This window comes from Lytechinus pictus, chromosome 6 (assembly GCF_037042905.1).
Source record: "Lytechinus pictus isolate F3 Inbred chromosome 6, Lp3.0, whole genome shotgun sequence".
NCBI classification, from domain to species: domain Eukaryota; kingdom Metazoa; phylum Echinodermata; class Echinoidea; order Temnopleuroida; family Toxopneustidae; genus Lytechinus; species Lytechinus pictus.
Genome location: NC_087250.1, coordinates 4,695,650 through 4,713,358, shown reverse-complemented (window position 1 = coordinate 4,713,358; position 17,709 = coordinate 4,695,650). Strand labels below are relative to the sequence as shown.

Below are 17,709 nucleotides of genomic sequence, written 5' to 3'. Positions count from 1 at the left end.
ATTTTTGCAGTTCTAGTGTGGAATCGCCCAATTTAATCAACATTCAAGTAACAACATGTGTTTACACGAGCAGCACATATTTGACATCACTGTATTTGATTTATAAGTGCATATAATAACTAAGTGCATATAAGTGCATATATATATATATATATATATATATATATATATATGATAGAAATAGTCTGCTTCGGCATATGGAATAAAATAATCACAAAAGGTTTAGAAAATGCCGTGGAAATAAAATCGTAGATTTTAAAAGGAGCATAGCTCAAATAAAAAAGGAAAGGTAAAGTCACACATTATATATGTATATAAACTATGTTTTATGATGTTTTAAAATCACAGAGAGATGTAGAGGACAGAAATAGACTGAGAAAAGTAGTGGCTTGCAGCTTTTGTAGTGTACCAACGACATCATAATATCACGGTATATGTATACACTCTTAAAACAAATCAGTCAAATTGACTAGACCAGTAGTCATCTGGGTGCAAGTGATATGGCAATCACTGATAGTCATATTTCTAACATAATATATTCTAGTCAGAAATAACTGTGTTCCAGTAAAATACGACTAGAAAATAGTCAAAGATGACTAGAAAAGCAGCTGCACCCAGCTGACCCGATTAACTAGTTATTTTCACTGATTTGTTTTTAGAGTGTAGGTATATTGGTTACATAGCCCTGGGAATTGAGGGCACCAATTATTTGATCTCCATTTTTTAGTGACCCCCCCCCTTTTTTTTTTTACATCAGTTCCCCCAGTCAACAAATCATTTCTAGGGCTCTGATATGTTGTATACTGTAAAAACTGTGGTGTTAAAACTGACACCAATTTGTGTTAATAGAGGACCACACCCTGAGGTGTTAAAATAACACCCTAGAGATTGAACATAACACCAAAGAGTGTCATGTAACAACCATAGGTGTTGTAATAACACATATAGGTGTAAAACTAACACCACCAATTTAACACCGGTGTAAAATAACTGGTGTGGTCCTCTATGTACACCTGTTAACACCACAGTTTTTGCTGTGTAGTCTTGTACATTATTATAATACTGTTTTCAGTAACTCATGATTTTTTTTTTTTTGGTCCGCATCAGGCCTGTGCCAAAAAAAAATAGTCCGCATCAGGCCAGTGCTACAAAAAATAGTCCGCACCGCACCATAAAAATTGCGTTCAGTAACTATAGGAGAGCCGCACTATTATTACGATCACCCATTAAAAAACTCGGGCACGCGGGCTTATAGCACTTGCGCAGAGATGTAATTACTCTCTACGTTTCGGGAATTCCCCTCTCATAGACTGGTCAATTTACGACCAAAAATACCCTTACCCGGAACAAATGATATTTTAACGGTTTTTGTACTATTTGACCTCAGGAATAACATACTAAAAATCTACCAAAATCTGCATCCGGGAAAGTGGTTATTTTCAAGATGGCGTCCAAGATGGCCGCCATTAACTGAAAATGGATACAACTGACTCATCCACCCTAGAATCCTATTTCGGTTCATAATCCATGGTCTAGGGGTAAAAAAATGTTATTACAGGCTAAAGTGAATTATAAGCCCTCCAGTGTACCTGACGAATCCAGGCGGGCTATTTTAGCTCGCGCCATTCATAAACTCATTTGTTTTAACGATTTAGGCCGAGACTGGTCCGGATCAGCGAGTTACTGAAAGCGGTACAAAATTGTTAATCTGTGTGTCATGGGCGATAATACATGTTCATTTCGGCAAGGAATGAAGTGTCTATCATAATCTTAGTTTTAGTACAGTCAGTGAAAAATAAAATGGCAAGAATAAGGAAGACATGTACCTTTGTGATTAATGAAGTTATTTCTTTAGGAAGAACATTTTAATGTAATTTCTTTTGATTTCATGTAAATGCATAATCTATGTTTTGGCTGAATGTATTAAACCAATTAAATATATATATAGTTGTCATATTTGAGTATATTGGCGATATACCAAACGATTATGTGTATATAGCATTTCACCTCTATTCTAATTTCGAGAATTACACGGATTTCAAATGCCCTTAAGTGGCTTTTCCAAAATGGGGTTCAAAAGGAAAAAAACCGGGAAATCCCAAAACATATTATAGGGTCAATAATTTTTTGAGGCAATGATATTCTCAGAAACTCGATGAAATCATAAACTTAGTTTAACCGACGCCCATAAAATAGACGAAGGCCCTTATTCTGTGATATTACTTTTGAAAACATCCGGCTTGAGTGTGCAATAGAAAAAAAAATATCTGGAATAGTTAAATGGAATGTTTTAGTCTTTACTCGTCACGCTCTGTAACGAGATTTCTACAGTCACGGATCAGTGATAAATGTACCGGGGCTCAAACTTCCCCTTTTGAATTCTTTATTTTATATTGAATACATCTTGGTGGGGGGGGGGGAGATCGGGGTGATGATTTATTTTCGGCTAGCCTGGGCGGAGGAAAGGGGATGAAAATGGATGTTATTGGATGTGATATTGTGAAACAGTGTTCGTGGTGCGATGTGCATGGGTGACGGGTAGGGCAGGCTGGGTGTGAGTGTCCCTATATGGTTGTTCAAGAAGTTGGAAAAAAAAGAGAGACGAACTAAGAAAACAATGATATTAGGGCCTAATGTATAATCCACGCATTGATAATCGGGGGGGGGGGCGTCAATTGAGATTGTTTTGTCCCCAAAATTGGGACCGACCTTGGACGTGTGTGTGTGTGAGGGTGGGTTAGACAGGGAGATAGGGAGAGAAGGGGGGGGGCGAGAGTGTGTGGGGGTGGGGTATGGAGGAGAGTACAGGCTAGCATGTACACAGCAAAAACTGTGGTGTTAACCGGTGTACATTGAGGACCACACCAGTTATTTTACTCCGGTGTTAAATTGGTGGTGTTATTTTAACACCTATAGGTGTTATTACACCTTTGGTTGTTACATTCACACTCTTTGGTGTTATGTTCAATCTCTAGGGTTTAAATTTAACACCTCGGGATGTGGTCCTCTATTAATACCAACTGGTGTCAGTTTTAACACCACAGTTTTTACAGTGTATGTATAACTAATAAATTGTAGGCCTACATGCATGTAGCTGCGTTGTGGAATACAGATATGAAAAGAAAGATGGAACAATTATTATTATCAGATTCTGGCAGAAAGATCAAGAGAGATTGAACTAGAGGATATGGAGGCAGATGGGGAGAGACAGACAGACAGACACAAATTTACAATAAACATTTATGTTTAGAGGGTGTGGCTACCACGAACTGCCTCCCTCGTCAAATAAACTAGGACACTAATATTTTATAACTCAAAATGAAATCGAAACTATATTTTCTCTCTAAACAGATTGAAACCCATTTATTTTGTTACATGGAATTCCTTTCAATATTTTACAAAAGTTTATGCCTGCGTATTATCTCCATCCATCGACCCATGGTTCTTTCGAAATCAAAATTTGTATAAATGCCAAACTTCAAAGCATGCTACGCCATTGAATTATATAAACTTGATTTTTAACGGGCCGTGGTCGACCAAGCGTTCGTACACACGTTGCAATAAATATTTTCCCTGCACATCAAAATCGTGGCTTCGACAATGGGAATACACGCTTCAAAAGGGATGGCTTCAGCCTCTAAAAGCCGAGGAACGGGTAGGGTTACCGCAGAAGGATCACCGGTAACGGAAGGCCAAGTCCAACGCGACGTTGGCGTAAGTGATGGGGCGAGCCCAGAAGAAACACGCGTGAAGCGGGCGGTAGAGAAGGAAGCGGTTGGAGGGCAAGGAACCGCGGCGGTAAACACCGCTTCACCGCAGGAATCACCAGATGAACTTAATGATGACGAACATCGGGTAAGATCCGGGGTAATTAAGACACACAAAATTTAATGTTTTAATTAGGCACGTCAACAGAGTTATTTCATAACTATTTCATCTATTTCTATATACACCCATCAGGTACTGATTGGTGTTATATAATGTAGATGAGGGCATATGATTTCACTTCACGAAAAGAGGGACAACGATTAAGAAGATGGCGTGCAATGTTACACTTTCAAGGCTTTTCGTTTACTTAACTTGACAGGAGTGAGCCTAATCAAATAACGTAAAATTCCTATTTTCAAGAGGAATGTGGTGCCGGGCCGGGGAGAAGTGAACCCAGCCCTCAATCCGAAATATGGATCGAAAACCCTAACTCTGAACTAAATGTTTTAAATATCTTTAAGCACTATTTCAAGCACTGTGTAGGAAAATTTCTAAGTGGAGGGGATCACACTTTATAAAAGATGCGAGCGCGAAGCGCGAGCTGATATTTTTATTATTTTGACCAAGGACCGGGACATTCTAAGGACAGTTTGTCATCATATAAAAATGATGAATATCTTCCAATTATTCCTAAGCGTGAGATGAAACTTGCCGATATTCCATTTTGAAAAAGGGCCAATTTAGTTATTAGTAATTTATGAAAATGTTAATTTCTTATTTCTTAATCTTATGTGCTTATGTAAGGAACAAGTCCACCCCAACAAAAAGTTGATTGGAATAAAAGGAGAAATATCCGACAAGCATAACACTGAAAATTTCATCAAAATCGAATGTAAAAAAAAGAAAGCTATGACATTTTTAAGTTTCGCTTAATTTCACCAAACAGTTAAATGCAATCACTCACTCACTATTTCCTTTTATTTTAATATATGAAATATAGAATATTTTAAATTTGTCCTCATTGTCCTGTGAAACAAAGTTTCTCCCTGAACATGTAAAATTACCATTATTTAATATTTTATGGTTCAGTCAAGTTGGTCCTTATTGCCAAATCGGTAAAAATTGAAATATTGTATAATTCAAACCGATAACAAAAGAAATGGTGAGTGAGGGACATCATCAATTCTTTAATTTACTTGTGACTAAATATTGTGCATGTAACCATTTCTGAAAACTAAGCAAAACTTAAAAATTTCAATTAACTTTCTTATTTTACATTCGATTTTGATGAAATTTTCAGCATTATGCTTGTCTGATTTTTTTTCTATTGATTCAAATCTTTCCTCGTCTCTTTTTCTTTCTATCTTTCATTTTTTTTTATTTCTCCCTTTTCTTCTTTTGTTTTGCTCCGCCAATTTTTATTTCTGGGGGGGGGGGCATGGGGACACGTGCCCCCCGCCCCCAGTAACCACGCCCCTGTTTATAATTACAAGGACATTTTCAAAGTGTAAACTTTTATTTGATATGCACAGTATAAACATATACATATAATAATTTGATATTTGTAATATCTTCAATGGTTTTAACTGCACAATATTATACGTATATATACATAATAATGTTAAATACATCTTATTATTTAATATTTTTGATAACATTATCTGCTCAATGTTATATATATTCATATGTATGCAGCTTAATTCATATTATTAGGAATATACATATCGATATATTTTTCTACTTAATATTTTTTTTATAACTTTGTAAATCTTTATGTATAGTTTTTAATTCACATTTTTGAAAATTCAATCTACACTCAGCTTCCGAATATTAGGAATATTTTTGTACAGTACGTCACCGACAAACCCTACGCCGTCACTTACTTTGGAGCTCGCCTTCACTCTCATGATTGTCGTCACGTGATCAGGGATATCGATGGCTCCGGATTGGCATATGAGGTCGGACTAAGGTAAGCAACCAAACAAAACTAAACAAAACAAGGCCAAAAAAAAAGAAAAAAGAACTCATGAATATTCTTCATGGAACGATGCGAGGAATCCTACACAGTACAAACTGAATTGAATGTCTGTTGTATTCAATTTTTTTGCCGCTAGATGTGGGAGAGTCTTATTGCCTCGTTCGATTTTATCCAAATTTTTCTTTTCCTTCAGATCAACTTGCCATTTCGCATCTTTGGTTCAATTCAAGTTCAAATCCAAGGGCGGCGGAGCGAATTTGAAAGTGGGGGGGCACACAGGGAAAAAAGGGCACCGTTTCTTTCAAAAAGGGCGCTATATTAAACATGGCCGTATGCAGAACAATTTCGCTGGGGGCAGCACGTGTAAACCATTTGGAAAAAAAAGCTTAAAACCGAGGGAGTGAAGCGACCGAGTTTATCATATAGGTGCTTTCGCATTTTGTTAAGTGAAATTGAATGATTTTTTGTATACTTTTGGTGAATTTTGTGAAAATCTGCAGTAAAAAAAATGTGAGTTTTCAAAATTTCGGGGGGGGGGGTGGCAACTACCCCCTGCCCCACCCATCTACCCCATTCACATGACTCATGATACTTAAGGCACGTAGGATTATTTTTTACAAGTTTTTTCATTTATTATGCACTTGCAGAAGGGAGCAGAACGGCGCTAAATAGAGAAACCGGGCGCACATCGGGCACGGAAAATGTGTTTTTCAGGACAACTTATCTGATTATAAAGAACGGGCACCTATATGAGAAGGCAAAGTAGCACTCGTTGACACACAAAACAAGTCCTCCTCAGGTGAAAGGGGCACAGGACTTCTTTGCCGCACTTTTGTGCGGTAAAAAGGGGCACTGATGCGAGAAAGGGCACTTACAAGAAGACATAAAACGGGTCCTTCTCAGGTGAAAGGGGCACAGAACACGTTCGCAAGGGGTCATTTTTCTTGCGTTAAAAGGGCACTTTTTCAGTGCTTCAAAAAGTGTGGGGGGGGGGGGTACTGTGCCCCCAGCCCCCCAAGATCGCCGCCCCTGTTCAAATCGCATAAGCCCTTCCCCTCTGACCCTTCCCATAATTTCGAAATAGGCCCATATCTCAAAGGGGAATGAAACCTTTGGAACAAGTAGGGGTGTGTCGAAACAGAAAAATCGAAGAATAAGAACAAAGAAAGTTTGAGAAAAATCGGACAAATAATGAGAAATTTATGAGCATTTGAATATAGCAATCACTAATGCTATGGAGATCCTCCCATTGGCAATGTGACAAGGATGTGTGATGTCACATGTGAACAACTTTCCCTTTGATGGACCATAAAATACCCTCAAAATGTCTCTTTGCTTTTTCTTAAATGGTGATACAAACTTTTTATCCATGATGTATTTTTCAAAAATCTGTATTACATGCCCTCCAATAGAAAGAACACTGATCTACTGATAGATGTGATAAAAAAGGCAATTTAAGTGAAATACATACTAAAGTAATGGGGAGAGTAATTGTTCACAAGTGACATCACACATCTTTGTCGCATTGCCAATTTGAGGATATCCATAGCATTAGTGATCGAAAATTTCAAATGCTCATATCTTTCTCATTATTTGTTCGATTTTACTCAGACTTTCGTTGATCTGTTTCTTTCAATTTTCTGTTTTCACACAAGCTATTTTGTTCCAAAGGTTTCATTCTCCTTTAACTATGCACGACGACTTACGCTCGTACAAACATGGAATGACATTTTGAATGAGAAATACTTTAAACCTAAACCAAAAAATAAATAAATAAATAAAAAATCACAATTGATGGAGAAATTCTGTCATGAACGAAAGTCTTTTATTGGGCTCTGAAAGAACATATTCTCTCAAACAATGTGATAACATCTTTCCGTGGTTTATGTCTACGCTTGGATTTAATCAAAGGATATCATAATGATATGAAATATTATTTCCGCCAATGAATGTCATGACTACTTCGAATGTATTCACGGTCCATAAAGCTAATATCCTCAGGAATTGCAGTAGAATTCGTTAGTTGCAATACCTTTTAAATTCAATTAACATAAGAATTTATTTTTTTTTAATGTCAATCCTCACATTAATCAAATTGAAAAAAAAGTACTTTGCAAATGAATTTCATGGCACTTTTAAAGGGAAATTCATTATAGATACTGAATTACTTTATTGCAGACATGTCTTACATTCAAAGCTAAATGAACGTAGTTGCAGTAAAACATTGATTTCATGAGAAAGTCTGTAAAACCAAGGTAAAGTATTGATATATCATCGTGGATCTAGATCTTGTACAGTTACATAAACTGAACTTTGTGAAATCATAATATCTAGCTAAAAAAAACGATCACACTGAACACAGATAGGCACACGTGGGACAGTGTATCATTCTTGCTGGAATAAAGACCCGACGCACAGTGGGCCGGGGCGAAACAAAAGTGCGCCAAAAGTCATTTTGGGCAATTTCTGATTTTTATTTTTTGTTATGCCCAGCTGAAAGACAACACTTTGAAGAATACTTCAGCAAAATATTTCATTCCGAAATTTGCATAAAGGTTGTTAATTTCCAACCTCAAATCGTAAAATGTGACATTTTGCGAAATGTCGCGTATATGACAACCTAGTTAAAAACAGACAATTTCCCAGGAGGTTTTTCATGCAGGAATCTGAAATGGCTCCAACATAATCCTGATATATTCTTTTTTGTGTGTGAAAGGGCTCAAAGTAGATAAAAGACACCTTTCAGGAGGTTTATAGTATGATTATTCCTCGAAATAGGCTGAAAATCCATGTTTTTTGCATTTACATTAGAAACGTTTGGATTTCCGTGGATTTCCGTCTAATTTTTATCATCATCATTTTTTCTGATGTCTAAGCTTTAAGACGATACCAAATTCAGCTGCCCGTTTTTGCCCGTTGCCATGTGAGAGCCAATTTTACTTGACACAACACCCCCAAAACCTGTTCAAAAACGGTAATTTTATACCGCGCAGTCATCGTAGCGCACCGTATGGGTGTACATTAATTGCCGCTCGCTTTTGCAGGGCGAGGACGATTCCCCTTCCATTCCATGAAAATGACATGAATTCCGGGCAAAATAAAGTAAACAAAATAAAGGTTGCTAACGCAAATAAGGGCTATACTCACAACTCTTCCAGAGTTAAAACTTACTTGTAGAATAATTTCAGCCAAAAACCCTCCTCATAGTGATACATTCTTGGTGCTAAATACACTGCATTTTACACAAGTAAACACAGCTTCATAAAGCACGGTTAATATTTTTCAGATTTTATTTTTTCTTTTTATAAATCTAATTAATGATCATTTTGATGCTATAAAATTATTTTCAGGATCTCATACACACTTTTTAGGCATGTGAGAAGCCTAAACCAACATTCACTCTGGTCAATCTTAAAGTAGCACATAACACAAAATTTATATACTACACATTGTCTAGCGTAATTTGTCTTCACAGATATGTTTTAAGTAGCCAATCAAAATTTGGTATCAAGGTGACGTCAAATCGGCTTTAGATTATGTTCAGTCGATTCTACGCCCAAAATTACCCATAGTCAACATGTTAAAGTAAAAATCTAACACGGAATATAATTTTGGCGCACTTTCAACTCATTCTGGCCCACTGTGCGACGGATCAGTGACCGAATCCGCGCTTATTTTGCTTATTTCTCAGCAATTACACAATTTCTTCCAGAATCCTTTGGCACATATTTTTTATTCATACAAACAGACACTTTGGTGATCATTATATTAAATTCTGTAAAAAGTCATTTTGAGATCGTTCCCAAAACTGAAATTTACCTTTAATTAGAAAATACCAACTAATTCTACATTTTCGGAGCAGAAAGAATACTGGTTTTCATGCATGAATACAACACAATAAGGGTAGGCCAATAAATCATTGAAAAGACATACAATCGAGGCATCTATAACCATAAAGATAGTCATTGATTCATGACAATAGCTTTCATTGTTTCCATACAACGAGAAAATATTTTGTGGAATGTTATGCGGTATTCAAAAGGCACATTGAACTGGGTATACCCTAGGGCACAAAACAGAAAAGTGCGTTTCGGATAAAGAACACTTTATATGGATTTATGGACGAAGGGTTGGTAAAAGAACTCATGTATAATCGAGGCCCAGTGAATTAGTCATCGGTCTTTGAAACAGAGGATCCTGGGTTCGAATCCCAGCCATGGCGTCTTATTTCCTTCGCAAGAAATTGATTCACCCTGTGCAGCACAGCCTGCATGCACTCAACCCAGGTGGGTGTTTTATTAAGCTGTTCGTAAGTTAAGAGCAACTTTAAAGGAGAATCCAACCCAAATAAAAACTTGTTTTTATAAGGAAAAGAAAAATTAGACAAGTTGATAGGTGAAAGTTTGAACAATATTGGACAAACAACAAGAAAGTTATGAATTTTTAAAAGTTGTAAATATTGGTAATCACTATACCCATGGAGACTTCAAAGTGGCCGCATATGGGATGTCATAGTGATGTAAGGCAAGGACTACTCTTCCATGTACTCCAATACATTATGGCTAAAATGTCATTTTTCCCAAAAGTTTTATTTCAAATTATATTTTTCATTCATGAGGACATGAAATAATATACTACCTGGGTTATATTTAAATTACTGTCCCAGGGGAATGGGTACTTAGGAGAAAACCACAAATCCCTCATAATAAAGTACATGGCCTATGGGAAAGTTGTCCTTGCCCCTTGTCATAATTTACTTACCCAGTTGCCAATTTGAAATCTACGTTGTATTAGTGATCTCAATTTTAAAGCAGCTATTTACTTTCTTATTGCTTGTCTGATTTCTTTCAAACTTTCACCATTCTGTTTAATTTATTTTTCTCCTTCCCAACACAACATTTTATGGCCAAGGCTGGATTCCTCTTTAAGAACGGCTAGTGATCAATTTCTTGTGGTAAATGATATTCACAATTAAATGTTCATTGACGATTATTCAGCACGTAAGAAAGGTTCACCAGTCGTTCTTAAAGTCGCTCTTAACTTACGAACAGATTTATGAAACGGCCCCCAGTTGAGGTAAAATGGTACATGGCAGGAATTGATTCCTTGAAATGAAGTGCGCGTAACAGCTGCTCTGCTAAACCTGCTCAAGCCAGGGTAATTATGCAAAATTATTGTCGAGTACTGTATGTAAGCACATTATTAGTGGAAGAGCCGTGGTGTAGTGGTTCTGACTCTCGCCTTGTAAACAGAGGGTCGTGTGTTCGAATCCCACCGCGGTCTAGCGTCCTTTGGCAAGGCGTTAATCCACACTTTGCCACTCTCGACCCAGGTGCTAAATGGGTACCCGGTAGGATGCGAAAGATATTGTACGTTTGATTTTGCCAGCGCCATAATGTGGCTGCGACGAATGCAAGGAATGCTCCCCAGGGAGTGGAAATTGTGCACTTTTCGTGCTTGATTGAAATGAATCCAATGACCGGGGTAATAATATGCTGTAACGCGCTTTGGGCCATTCTGGGAAAAGCGCTTTATAAAAATTTGCTATTATTATTATTATTATTAGTAGTAGTAGTAATAGTAGTATTATAATCATTATCGCTACTATTATTATTATTACTTTTATTATTCTCACTATTATAATTTCTGGTTAACACTTAGAGACTTGAATAGCACTGTATATATAAGCACATTATTATTATTATCATCTTTGCTTTTATTATTAGAGTTAAAATTATAATCATTATACTCATTATTGCTATTATTATTATCGTTATTATTATTTTAATTATTATAATCATTATTGCTGTTATTATTAGTATTATTGTAATTATTATTGCCGTTAGTTTTATTTTCAGCTCTATAAAAAAAAACGTTTCATTTTGTTTTCTTTGCTACAGAAATCATGATGAATTGTTGAGTATCAACAACATTGAGACTGACTTGACCAATACAATCCAGTTAGCAGTCCTAGAGTGTTTGGCAGATATCGGTACTCGTATTGGATTGGTAAGGCAAACACAGGCGAGCATGGGGAGGGGAGGGGGGCTTGGGTGCATCACCCCACCCTCCCCCCCCCCCCCCCAAAAAAAAAGCTTCTACGAACGACACCGAGAAAGGGAACTAAATGTTAGAAGAAATGATATGAAATGAAGATGGTATAGGGTTAAATAAATTCGAAGATATTTTCTAGATAATTACGATCTGTCGCCAAAATTGATTTCAATGCCTAATTCTAATAATGTAAGGCAAACACTGGCGAGCAAGTGTGGGTGGGGGGGATTGTGGGCTTGGGTGCACCACCCCACCTCTCCACCCCCCCCCCCCAAAAAAAAAAGTTTCTACGAGCGACACCGACAAGGGGGACTAAATTACATGTACAAGAAATGATATGAAATGAAGATGGTAAAGGGTTGAATAAATTCGAAGATATTTTCTGGATAATTACAATCTGTCGCCAAAATTGATTTCAATGCCTAATTCTAATAATGTAAGGCAAACACTGGCGAGCAAGTGGGGGGGGGGGGTGGGCTTGGGTGCACCACCCCACCTCTCCACCCCCCCCCCCAAAAAAAAGCTTCTACGAGCGACACCGACAAGGGGGACTAAATGACATGTACAAGAAATGATATGAAATGAAGATGGTAAAGGGTTGAATAAATTCAAAGATATTTTCTGGATAATTACAATCTGTTGCCAAAATTGATTCCAATGCCTAATTCTAATAATATAAGGCAAACACAGGTGGGGGGGGGGGTGTAGGTCTTGGGTGCACCACCCCACCTCTCCACCCCCCCCCCCCAAAAAAAAAAAAAAAGCTTCTACGAGCGACACCGAAAAAGGGGACTAAATGACATGTACAAGAAATTATATGAAATGAAGATAGTATAGGGATAAATAAAGTCGAAGATATTTTCTGGATAATTACAATCTATCGCAAATATTGATCTGAATACCTAACTTCAATGATATTTCACTCCTGTGTATTTGATTGTCTTTTTTTACATGATTTGTAATTTTGTATCTGTACCTATTTTTTAATTACTGATGTTGATTTATTATATTCAATAGGTATTGAAAGATGAAAAAAATAGAATTAATTTATTTTATTTGTTCTCACTCTGTTGATAATATGTATTCATTTATTTTCATTTGAACTTTATATGAACTTTTGCCAAGTTGAGGTTATCTATGGAATTACCATCATAACTGTGAAAGTTTATGAATCTGATTCATGAAACTTGGCCATAAGAGTAATCAAGTATCACTAGATATCCTGTGCGAGTTTCAGGTCACATAACTAAGGTCAATGAACTTTGGCCAAGTTGGGGGCATTTGTTGAATTACTATCATAACTTTGACAGTTTATTGGTATAGTTCATAAAACAAGGACGTAAGAGTAATCAAGTAGCACTGAACAAGTGCTAACTTAAGGTCACATGACCAAGGTCAAAGGTCAATGAATTTTGGCCATGTTGGTGGTATTTTTTGAATAACCATCATAACTCTGAAAGTGTATACAGTAATCAAGTATCACTGAACATCTCATGCGAGTTTCAGGTCACATGACAAAAGTCAAAGATCATTTAAGGTTATTGAACTTTGGCCATTTTGGAGGTAATTATTAGATTGCTGTCATAACTTTCAAAGTTTATAGACATAGTTTGTAAAATGTGGATATAGGGGTAATCAGGTATCACTGACAAGTCTTAGGTCGCATGATCAAGGTCAAATGTCATTTATTGTCAATGAACGTAGTATTGTATCTGATAATAAAAGAAAGGGCATGGTAATATATGCATACTTTAAGTTTACAAGCAGTTATAATATTGATATATCTAGTATTTCTAATGATCAACATTTTTTCTGTATTTGAGGCATAAAATTGCCCCCAAATATAAATAATTAAATTAAGAATAGTAATTAGAGAGACAAATGGATTAGGACTCGAAATATGAGTTCCGAAAGGCCTAAGTCTACTGTAGCCCTAAAAAGTGTTTTGCTCAACTTTTTTTGAATTGTAGGTTATCAAACGGAAAGAGGGCCAAGACGAGCAGAAGTGGTTATATGCTTTCCATCTCAACGAAAAAGGTGTGATATTTGTTTTTTTCTCATAAATATATGACCAGTGGCGTAGAGATGTGGGAAGGGGGGGGGGGCTTGGTGCGCTTGCCCATCCCCCCAACAAAAATAAACAACCGAGACGAAAAAAGAGAAAAGGAAATACGACCCAGAAAAGAAAACAGGCGAGAAAAATAAGGAAGGGTGAAAAATTGATATTGTATTGAAAATATCGAAATTTTGGATCGCTCGCAACTTTTTGACAAGTTTTCCCCGATACGCCATATCTATAGCCCCCTCAAATGTTTTGGGTCATTACGCCATTGTAGAAGACAGAGAGGCGTTTCAAATAAACTGTTCGAAAAGTTGTGTAGGACCTCACGACTTCAAGTCCAGTTTCGTGTCCTTTACGAAGGATGGAAATTATAAATAGCCAAAATGGGTGTCTTAATTGCACAAGCCAAAACTGAGGGATAAAAAATAGACAATCGGTATTAATTTGAGCTCGATTACTTTTTAAACAGTCATAATATCGCTCATAGTCAGAAAATATCAAGAGTATGTATTTACGCCCATGGACATGATGGAGTTAACATTTTGATAACAGATGTAGCACTCATAAAGTTTTATAATCATTTTTTTTGGTACATTTATGTTACTTCATTTACTGAGTGTGACCAAACATTCCTAATTTTAGTATTAATTTGACCCGAAGATTTGAAGAGCGTTGAACTTCTCTGGTATTAGACAGAACCAGTAATTAAAATGTTTTGATGCTCATTTGTTTTTGTTTTTGTCTTAACCACATTATACGCTAGACAATTGAGTATATGAATATAAAAAGGCCCAAGTCTGTTGGAGGTCATTTCGAGAAAATCTTTTTAAACAGCGGTGGCGTTTACCCTCTGTTGGAGGTCATTTCGAGAAAATCTTTTTATTTGGGCAATTAAAGTCTATTTAGCCAAAAGACATCAGAGAACATCATGAAATAAATTTAAAGGGGAATCCAACCCAAATAAAAACTTGTTTTTATAAGGAAAAGAAAAATCAGACAAGTTGATAGGTGAAAGTTTGAATAATATTGTACAAACAATAAGAAAGTTATGAATTTCTTAAAGTTGTAATTATTGGTAATCACTATACCCATGGAGACTTCAAATTGGCCGCATATGGGATGTCATAGTGATGTAAGGCAAGGACTACTCTTCCATGTACTCCAATACATATTATGGCTAAAATGTCATTTTTCCCAAAAGTTTTATTTCAAATCATATTTTTCTTTCATGAGGACATAAAACAATATACTACCTGGGTTATATTTAAATTACTGCCCCAGGGGAATGGGTACTTAGAAGAAAACCACAAATCCCTGATAATAAAGTACATGGCCTATGGGAAAGTTGTCCTTGCCCCTTGTCATAATTTACTTACCCAGTTGCCAATTTGAAATCTACATAGTATTAGTGATCTCAATTTTAAAGCAGCTATAACTTTCTTATTGCTTGTCGGATTTCTTTCAAACTTTCACCATTCTGTTTAATTTATTTTTCTCCTTCCCATCACAACATTTTATGGCCAAGGCTGGATTCCCCTTTAAGTGTACATTTTTATGAACATTAATATCCACTTTCCTTGTAGGCGGGCCCTTACATTCATATAAATGGTAGAATTCTGTAGTAAGTAGTAGAAGTAATGAGAGAGGGCGCTATGATATGGATGTAAGAAAAGTCCAAGTCCTGGAGTTGGAATTTGGCTTTTCTTACACTCCTACCAGATTTTCCTCCTGAAGCGAAGGCGTTTTTGAGATGATTTCAGATTTATCATTTATACACAAGATGAGTCATTGTATAAGGATAAATTCCCCATATTTAACCCAATTTCACCCAAAATTGGACTTGGGCCGTTTTTATATTCAGATAGTCAGTTATTGTTGAGGATACAGTATATGACTCACATTAGTCTTATTTAATTATTTATTTATTCATTCATTCGTATCTGCATGTCTTGACAATGTACATAGTATGACCATCAAGACATTGAATACATTAAATTTTACATTATAATAATGTATAATTATGATCATTTACATAACTGATTATATCAAGGTTGCAGACATGCAGTGGTATGACAATATAAGCAGATGCTTGAGCTGTTGTCACAGCTATGAATATATGTAATACATACATAAATATAAAAGAATACTAAAAATTAAAAACTAACGATTACACACAGAAAAAAAAAAACAAACAAATTATATGTGCCACAACTATTTACAAATATTTAATGTGACGAGTCGAATTTATGAAGAAAACAAATGTGGATAGGAGCTTCTGTTGTGCTTCATGTTGATAGATGGACGACCGAATGTGGAAACCATTTCAAGGCATCTGTTGGACAGCGGAAGTGAGGACAATTCTTTCATTGAATTACTTCCGGTCGAGACTGCATTTGACGTGACACCGACCTATCAATACAGAAGGTCGGCACAAGTTGAACTCATTGAAAGGAGACTGGATCGATTCACAGAGATCGGTAGAACACGGGCAACGTACGTTTCGACCAGCCGTAAGTTTATTACTTGCGAGTTATATATATATATATATATATATATACATATATATGTGTGAAGTTATACATGTACTACAGCTTTGGCAACTCTTTTATTTAAATATTGTGTGAAAGAAATGGATGAAGAGAACAATGGTAGGCGTAGCTTAAATCATGGACCTATTAATAGGTCCATGCTTAAATCAAGGTTCCCTAGAGCTATCGACCCTTTTGGAAAAATTGGTGATGCCGAAAAAATGTCTCTGTCGGGAATCACTACATATACATATATACATATACATATATATATATATATATATATATATATATACATACACACATATATATATATATATATATATATATATATATATATATATATATATATATATATATATATATATTTGGGGTCAGAAGTTTACATACACCCAGGAATTTTTTCAAAAAGTTTAAAATTGCCAAACATCATAAAATTTACTGTATCTTATAAAATATTTGTGCTATCATAAAAAATTTCATATTAAACAAATGAGTATGTCATGCCCCTTTATCACATTGCTTTTTCATCAGGAGCTGAAAAATATTTAGCTGTAATTTTTCCCCAAAAAATCTTCATATTTTAGACAATTTAAAAATAAAAACTTGACAAAAACTTTTTCATATTTGTGAAAGTTATTTCTCAACACAAACATTTCAGATTACACTTTTTACACTTTTTGTTCAGTGGTGACATATCATGATAGAAAAAGTTATATAAATCATAGATTTGACATTTATATATTTCTATGAAACGATGTTTGAAAATATAATAACAAACAATAGAATACATTTGACATGAATTTTACTTTTTTTCTTAAAAAAAAAATCCACCTGAAATTTACTTTAATCCCAGCTGCATCCTAATCATGTGAAAGAGCTCAATATGCTCTTTCATTTGACAACAAATTCGCCATGGTAGTATTTATATTTCTGAAGATATAGTAAAATTTAGGATGTTTGGCAAACAAACATTTTTCACTGAATTCCATGGGTGTATGTAAACTTTCGGCCTCAACTGTATATATATATATATATATATATATATATAAATAATTTATTGGTTGGATTGCTTAACTAAGCTAGTCATACAGACTGTTTCACCCTAAGGCTCATCAGCGACTCATCAGGGGTCGCTGATGAGCCTTAGGGTGAAACAGTCTGTACGACTAGCTTAGTTAAGCAATCCAACCAATAAATTATTTATACTCAGCTCCTACACAGTCGAGCACTATTAGATATTGCAGTATATCACTATATACTTACCTACCTATATATATATATATATATATATATTGTGAAGCTTTGGCAACTCTTTTGTGAAAGAAATGGGTGAAGAGAACAATGGTAGGCGTAGCTTAAATCAAGGTTCCCTAAAG

The 17,709-nt window shown here is 35.7% G+C and overlaps 1 protein-coding gene across 1 annotated transcript in view; it reads left to right on the top strand.

Annotated features, from left to right (window-relative positions):
* Nucleotides 1-3,531: 3,531 nt before the first annotated feature.
* Nucleotides 3,532-17,709, top strand: part of LOC129263531 (uncharacterized) — a 23,403-nt gene continuing 9,225 nt past the window's right edge. Inside the window, exons 1-5 of the mRNA XM_054901437.2 lie at nt 3,532-3,855; nt 5,529-5,677; nt 11,587-11,695; nt 13,711-13,777; nt 16,100-16,312. Coding sequence (XP_054757412.2) covers nt 3,601-3,855; nt 5,529-5,677; nt 11,587-11,695; nt 13,711-13,777; nt 16,100-16,312 — 793 coding nt within the window. The 5' untranslated portion in view covers nt 3,532-3,600. The remainder of the gene's footprint in view (nt 3,856-5,528; nt 5,678-11,586; nt 11,696-13,710; nt 13,778-16,099; nt 16,313-17,709) is intronic.